Source organism: Limulus polyphemus, unplaced genomic scaffold (assembly GCF_000517525.1).
Source record: "Limulus polyphemus unplaced genomic scaffold, Limulus_polyphemus-2.1.2 Scaffold109, whole genome shotgun sequence".
NCBI lineage: Eukaryota > Metazoa > Arthropoda > Merostomata > Xiphosura > Limulidae > Limulus > Limulus polyphemus.
Window position 1 is genome coordinate 363,333 of NW_013665719.1, and position 8,232 is coordinate 371,564.

At 33.7% G+C, this 8,232-nt stretch overlaps 1 protein-coding gene across 1 annotated transcript; it reads left to right on the top strand.

Moving 5' to 3' along the window:
• The first annotated feature begins 1,040 nt into the window (after positions 1-1,040).
• LOC111088999 (MOB kinase activator 2-like) lies at positions 1,041-7,921 on the top strand. The gene is made up of 3 exons (XM_022400557.1): positions 1,041-1,110; positions 2,276-2,755; positions 7,899-7,921. The coding sequence occupies exons 1-3, from the start codon at positions 1,056-1,058 to the stop codon at positions 7,919-7,921; spliced, it is 558 nt and encodes a 185-aa protein (XP_022256265.1). The 5' UTR covers positions 1,041-1,055.
• The last annotated feature ends 311 nt before the right edge of the window (positions 7,922-8,232 follow it).

Below are 8,232 nucleotides of genomic sequence, written 5' to 3' on the forward strand. Positions count from 1 at the left end.
TGTTTTTTTATTGGAAGTGTTTTTGTTTATTCAAGCTGATGTTAAATGATTAGGAATGTTTTTGAAAAATAAAGTTATTTATGTGTGTGAAAATGCATTAGCATTTTTTTTTCTCTTTGTAATTGCTCCGTCTCCTCCTAGTGGCTCAATAGTAAGTCTGCAAACTTGTGATGCTAAAATTCGGGTTTCAAGCACGAATATCCCAATGTGTAGGTTTGTGCTTAGCAACAAAACAAAGAAACACTAATTATCTCAAGTGGCTTAGCGGTAAGTCTGCAGGCTTACGACACTAAAGTTCAAGTTTCGATACCCATGGTGGAAACAGCACAGATAGTACATTGTTTGTTTGTAATTAAGCACAAAGCTACACAATGGACTATTGTGCTTTGCCCACCAAGGGTATCAAAACCCGGATTCTAGCGTTGTAAGTCCGCAGACATACCGCTGTGGCACTGGGGCGCTAGTACATTGTATAGCTTTATCAACAACCAAACCCCTTTCCAATTTTTAATAGATGTGAAAGTATTTTTTCTTTATTTTACCGACTTCTATTTCCACACAAACATCTTTCCAAAAACCATGCCATTTGTTGTAATATTTCTTAAAATTATCGTGAAACAGATGTTTTGATGAAGAAGATGATTAAGAGATTAGTCTAAATGTTTGGAACTTTCTTTCAGCACTTTGATAATGTGAATTTAATCTATGGAACAGTGTCCGAATTCTGTATAGTGTCTGATTGTCTGGATATGACGGGGCATTATAACAGTTGGGTCTTTCTGTAATGTCACACCACTTTGTTCAGTTCTTCTCAAAAGCAAAGTGTTACGATCGTAAAATGTTTAATTTATCATTTATAAGACATACTAAATTTCTTTTAATATTCGAGCTCAGGAAATCATATTTCTCCTGAATTTATTTTTGTGTAAGTCATTTTCTAATGTGAAATCTAGAGTGTATTTACAAATAGACTTTAATTTTCTAGACAATATTTATGGTTCAACGAAAAGGGCAAACAATGCACAGTAGCAGCTCCCCTATATGTAGACTACGTGATGACGTTCATACAGAAAACTGTGAATGATGAATCGATATTTCACACCAAGTTCGGTATGTAATTTACATGATCACTATTTCACACCAACTTCAAGATTTTACTCACATTATCAGTATTTCATACCAAGTTCTGTATGTCATTCACATCAGAGATATTTTATACTAGGGACGGTATGTTATTCATGGCATCAATATTTCACACCAAATTCATTCACATCATCAATATTTCACACCAAATTCAGTACGTCATCCACGCTATCTATATATTACACCAGATTCTGTATGCCATTCTCATCAAAATATACAAGTATTTCCAACATGTTTTTTTTATCTTACATAAATCTGATTCAGAACTGTTTTATTTATTTTCAACATGAATCTTTTGAACCAAGATCAATATCAGGCTCCTAATGTAATGTGTTCTACACAATTCATCAGTCAAAAAGCAGAAATCATGATTCAAAAACTCCGGAAAAATAGATCAGTAAAAATAAATGCGTCTTTATATATTTTTCGAATAGTATGTATTTAAGTTAATTTAGATCTGATTTCTTCTTATTCCGTGTCTGTACGATATAAAGATGAGTGTATGTGCGTGTGTGGTGGTTAGGTATTAACTCATAGGAAATCCATTATCTAGAAAAAGCCTTAACCCTAAAATTACTGATTAGTAACATGTTGAAAATCCATTATCTAGAGAAATCTTAACCCTAAAATTACTAATTATTAACATTAGTAACACGTAGAAAATCCATTATTTAGAAAATAGTCTTAACCCTAAAATCACTGATGAATCCCATATGGATTACATCAGCTTTTTAAACACAACTCTAAACCATTTATGCACCACATTGCTTACGGGTCCAAGGCTGATGATTACAGGGTCCATAATGACATACGTCACACACATAAAAACAAAAAAACATTAAATAAAAATATCATCAATATTGCAATTAATGTCTACTAATTACTATTTGGTTATGGCTAAGTATATAGAATAAGACACTAATACGTTGGAACACAGAAGTAAGATGGTGTGTGTGTGTCTCAGAGAAGAAGGAGGTTTCACACAAACGTTGCATAGCCCTTGGAGAGCCTAAGAATAATGAAAAGTGACTTTAATTTCGTATTTGTAACTATAATTTATGATTTTATGACAAAAATGAACGAATGTTTCGGAGTATTCGTTCGTACTCTATATTTCTGTGATGTTTTTCAGATAAATCCTTTCCCAGTTCCTTTGAATCCATGGTGAAGAAAATCCATTGTTTGCTGCTGCACGTAATAGCTCACATTTACCAGGCCCACTTCAGAGAGATACTTCTCCTCAACCTTCATTCCCACCTCAACACCCTTTTCTCCCACTTCATGCTCTTTGCCCAACAGTTTAACTTGTTGGAAGCGAGTGACACCGAGGTGCTTCGGGAATTAGCTACAGTCCTGAAACTATACTCCTTGGTGGACCCTGGAACCGAGACACCACCCATTCTAAGGAGTATGAAACCAGTTCTCCTGGACATGAGAAATCCACTGACAAAGCAACCTGTGATTGAGAGCTCAGCAAAGTCCGTGGCTCCAGAAAATGAGGCATTAGTTAAGACAGGAAACAAAAGATCTGTCTCATCTTGCGTCGTTGTGCAGTCCGTATCTTTTCCTTCCTTAACGACCTTACACAGACGCATTGGTTCTGGCGGACACTGTAAGTCATGTACAATGGACTTGGTTATGTTCACAAGATCCTCTTCTTGTCGTTCTTTGTCAGTTTAGTTGCAGTAGTCAACCATCTAGTGATCAGTGGTGGTTACCTTAGCAACGAATTTATTTCAGAAGCACGTTACCATAATGATTAATGGATCTTTTGTTAACTTATAACCACTTATCTCCCGAGAGTCATCTGGTGGCAGATACAATAGTTTAGCATTACTTCCCTTTCTCTCTTTGTAGTATGAAGTGAATGTTTGGATCCATAGTTTAATGTTACCAGTTTCTAATCCGGGAACTACAGAAGATGAGATTGTTATATATTACACACGGATATTTTATTGTATTTCTTACTTGTATAGCCAACCGAGTGCTCTAATTCATTGTTGACTGAGTATGTAAATGATATGAGAGTGGTTATATGTATATTTCATACTGCATCCAACAGTATTGCCTTTTTTAAATGCAGTAAAGCTAAGAGAAAAGTCAGATTTCACTCCTTGTTAAGCAGTGTTTTAGACTAACCTATATCCTACCAATCATATTGGAGAGAGAGAGAGATAAAAGGTTGTTATTCTCATCTTATTTTTAGGTCATACCACTGTAATGTAAATGCCCTTAATGTTTCTTTCACCACATTTTGTTCACAAAGAAACAACTCAAGAGCATTTTTATCAGGAATGAAAACTCAACTTTTAGTTTTTGCATGTTTCTCTTAATTAGTCCAGGAAGGTGTTTTCAAAAGGCATATTTTCTAATACAAACCAGTAGTTAAGAGAACGTGGATCAAAGAAATTTCTGTTCATGAATATATATTTAATTTAGACCAAACGTTTCAAATTTCACAAGTACTCCATTCAAACATGACTAATTTTTGCTTAGCTGTGTACCATATTTACATGTGAGGGTAATAAAAGAGCAAAATCTTTGATGTGATATATGTCCCTTCAGAGTATTGTGTAGTATAATATATACAAACCAGTGTATCTATAACAGTAAATAGACAAAATGAGGTGTTTTAATTTGGGGAACATACTATATGTTTCTATAGCTAAGGGTTTAATGTTGTTAGGTAGTTTAATGTTGTTACTGTAGGTAGTATCAGTATACACTGTATGTAGTATCAATATACACTATGTAGTATCAGTATACACTGTATGTAGTATCAATATACACTATGTAGTATCAGTATACACTGTATGTAGTATCAATATACACTATGTAGTATTAGTATACACTGTAGGTAGTATCAGTATACACTGTATGTAGTATTAATATACATTGTGTGTAGTATCAGTATACATTGTGTGTAGTATCAGTATACATTGTATGTAGTATCAGTGTACATTGTATGTAGTATCAGAATACACTATATGTAGTATCAGTATACACTGTATGTAGTATTAGTATACACTGTATGTAGTATTAGTATACACTGTATGTAGTATCAATATACACTATGTAGTATCAGTATACACTGTAGGTAGTATCAGTATACTCTGTAGGTAGTATCAGTATACACTGTATGTAGTATTAGTATACACTGTATGTAGTATCAATATACACTATGTAGTATTAGTATACACTGTATGTAGTATCAATATACACTATGTAGTATTAGTATACACTGTAGGTAGTATCAGTATACTCTGTAGGTAGTATCAGTATACACTGTATGTAGTATCAGTATACTCTGTAGGTAGTATCAGTATACACTGTATGTAGTATTAATATACATTGTGTGTAGTATCAGTATACATTGTATGTAGTATTAACATACATTGTGTGTAGTATCAGTATACATTGTATGTTGTATCAGTATACACTGTATGTAGTACCAGTATACACTGTATGTAGTATCAGTATACACTATATGTAGTATCAGAATACACTATATGTAGTACCAGTATACACTGTATGTAGTATCAGAATACACTATATGTAGTACCAGTATACACTGTATGTAGTATCAGTATACACTATGTAGTATCAGTATACACTATATGTAGTATCAGTATACACTATATGTAGTACCAGTATACACTGTATGTAGTATCAGTATACACTGTATGTAGTATCAATATACACTATGTAGTATCAGTATACACTGTATGTAGTATCAATATACACTATGTAGTATCAGTATACACTGCAGGTAATATCAGAATACACTGTATGTAGTATTAATATACATTGTGTGTAGTATCAGTATACATTGTGTATAGTATCAGTATACATTGTGTATAGTATCAGTATACATTGTATGTAGTATCAGTATACTCTGTAGGTAGTATCAGTATACACTGTATGTAGTATTAGTATACACTGTATGTAGTATTAGTATACACTGTATGTAGTATCAATATACACTATGTAGTATTAGTATACACTGTATGTAGTATTAGTATACACTGTATGTAGTATCAATATACACTATGTAGTATTAGTATACACTGTAGGTAGTATCAGTATACTCTGTAGGTAGTATCAGTATACACTGTATGTAGTATTAATATACATTGTGTGTAGTATCATTATACATTGTATGTAGTATTAATATACACTGTATGTAGTATCAGTATACATTGTATGTAGTATCAGTGTACACTGTATGTAGTATCAGTATACATTGTATGTAGTATCAGTGTACACTGTATGTAGTATCAGTATACACTGTATGTAGTATCAGTATACATTGTATGTAGTATCAGTGTACACTGTATGTAGTATCAGTATGCACTGTATGTAGTATCAGTATACACTATATGTAGTATCAGTATACACTGTATGTAGTATCAGTATACACTGTATGTAGTCAGACAAATATGAACAAGATATAATTTTGTGGAACTTATCATTATATCTTTTATGCGTAATGAGTAATAACGTTATATTTGTGACCAACAGTGATGGTAATTGTGACTACCTTTAAATTTGTTAGAGGGGCACTTCAGACCCAAGCACTGCTTCGAGGAAGGGGGAAGGGAGGTGATGCCATCAAACACGATGACGTCATATTATGTAAAATAAAGACAAGAATAATTATACCATTAGTAACACTAACTCCTCGTCATTCCTCAAAACTATATCGCGACAGCTCAGTCAGCTATGTGATCATTAGCCCGATAACGTAGCATGTCCACTTACATCCTTATCTTGTTTGGTTCCTTCTTTCAAGTTCAGTGGCCAGCCCTCCATAGTTTTTTTATGTAGCGATATTTTTTCCCCTTATACTTGCTTGCTTGTTTATTCTTTTTATAAGATGGCGTACGCGGGTTAATAGGTTATATAATGTATTATAAAGCTTTATATATTTTGCATAAAATAATAATAAAATAAGTAGTCAACGATTGTGAAAACTGTGTTTTGCTCTATCAAATTATAATAAAAGTATAGTTACTGCTAGAACTAGGTAGGCGCTAGGTTTGTTGAAGAAAGATGACGATGAACAAATATAAGAAATGTCGGTTTTGGCTATTTGGCGGTTTTCGAACTTAGGACGTTCTGGATAGCTGAAAAGCGGCATATACACCGGAATATGGAGCAGCTATACCAAGTAGCTCTTCATATCTAGCTTCTGATTACCTATAGAGAAGAAAATTCAGATGACTTTTGTATTGCTTTAATACGGACGTCCGTGAAATCCTTACATAGAGAGTGTTAGCGCCTTCGCCGATCAAAGGAAAGCATCCGGATAGTTGTGGACATAGTACCTCCAAGTACAAGTCGATGTTGAAAATAATATTATGCTATATACATGTTTGGGCACAAAGTGTACATATAAAATATTATTGCGCTTTCATTAAATGTGTACTTTGGGTATTTGTAAAATGCTACTATATGGTAGAATTTTTACAAGGCTTATAATTGGTTAAATATTATTTCTTATTAAAATGCACGGATTTCCAGAAAACTGTTTGTTTGTTTTAGGACAAAGCCACATTTGGCTATCTGCTGTGTCCACCGCGGGAATCGAAACCAGGATTTTAGGGCTATAAGTCCGTAGATTTACCGCTGTCACACCGGGGGATTTCAAGGAACTGATATAATTCTTTTTTCTTGTGTATTTTAACTTGTATATCTGTTAACTTAGAAACAGTAATTTTTCTACTTTCTTTTCATTTTACGTTTAATTTAACGTTCAATCCCTTACTTGCTGTTTTTGCGTTTACGTCGCATTTGTAGTGACGATGATGATTTCACCTTGAAGTCTGAAGAAATGACTCATGTCGTTTCCTCTCGGGGCTATTCTAAACCAATCTTACGAAAGGCAAAGCTAGTCATAAGACCTGGTAAAAATACCCTTGAGACATTGTCACAAAATACGGAACATAATAAGCTTACTTTAACAATTCCTTATCACGTAATTGTATCCCCTCATATCACCCCGGGACAACTTTCACATTCTTCAAATGAACCAATGAAAAAGTTACAACTGCGGAATATGATTACATAAATAACAGGTAGTTGATTTTCTATGCCAGGGGTAGAAATCATCACTGTACCTCACTCCCCCTCCCCCTCCACAGCTAAAAAAATATACCTAAAGACCAACACGGACATTCGAAACGATTTTCCATGCTGGAGGAAGGGGTCTTAGATGAACGTGATCCCGAAAAGTAACTACATCCCGATCCAGACATCCTTTTCTTGCTGTCCATGTGGTTAGTTTTCATGTTGCTCGAGGTGCAGTAAATAAGAACTTTTCGTTTCAAATGCTTAAATTTAAATTGAATGATTTAAGTTGGCTTAAAATGCGCCAACACCATCCAGTTTGTTGCATACAAAATGAGGAAGTTTTCGTCAAATACAAACAAAAAGGGATACCTTTGACTTGATGTCTTCTTTACAAAAATTTAAATGTGAATAGACCAATCATTTATTCATGTCATACTGTGTGAATCGATAAAACTGACATATCGTAAATTACCCGGATAGAAAATTAAAATTATTAAACAGTTATTATGTGTTGTATTATATTTCTCGCACGTGAGTTAGTGTGAACGCTAGTATTGTGTGAGTCAGCATAACTGAAACGCAAGCTATGGCATTGTATTTGCTCATAATAAGAAGTGTTTATTTAATTGAATGAAAAGTTAAGTGTGAATATTTTAAGTGTTTATTTTTAATTTCTATTTTAGTATTTGCTGTATTTGATTTATAACTGACTTGTTACGTGGAAATACACGTGTATTATTTATCATAACTTTTAAAATACTATACTGCATAAAGAACAGCCCAACTAATGAGTTCTGGTACTGAACAAAAAGCATATTGGCAGTGACTTGTAGGAGTTGTTTTTTGTTGAATTTCGCACCAGCCATCCCTAATTTTGAAGTGATAAACATCTCCCACCGCAAATTCTTGATTTAATATTTCTAATTTCGAGCCACAGGGGACAAATTAAGAGGAAAATGCATGCGGGGGAGGGGGAAATCTTCAGTTAGCTTGTTTTATAAAGTTCGTAGCTGTTTT

Excerpts from the sequence above, each read along its gene's own strand:
- LOC111088999 (XM_022400557.1), top strand. The coding sequence starts at position 1,056 with ATGACGTTCATACAGAAAACTGTGAATGATGAATCGATATTTCACACC. Across the intron at positions 1,111-2,275 it reads GATATTTCACACCAAGTTCG|ATAAATCCTTTCCCAGTTCC; the intron begins GTATGTAATTTA and ends GATGTTTTTCAG. Across the intron at positions 2,756-7,898 it reads CATTGGTTCTGGCGGACACT|TATTTGCTGTATTTGATTTA; the intron begins GTAAGTCATGTA and ends TTTCTATTTTAG.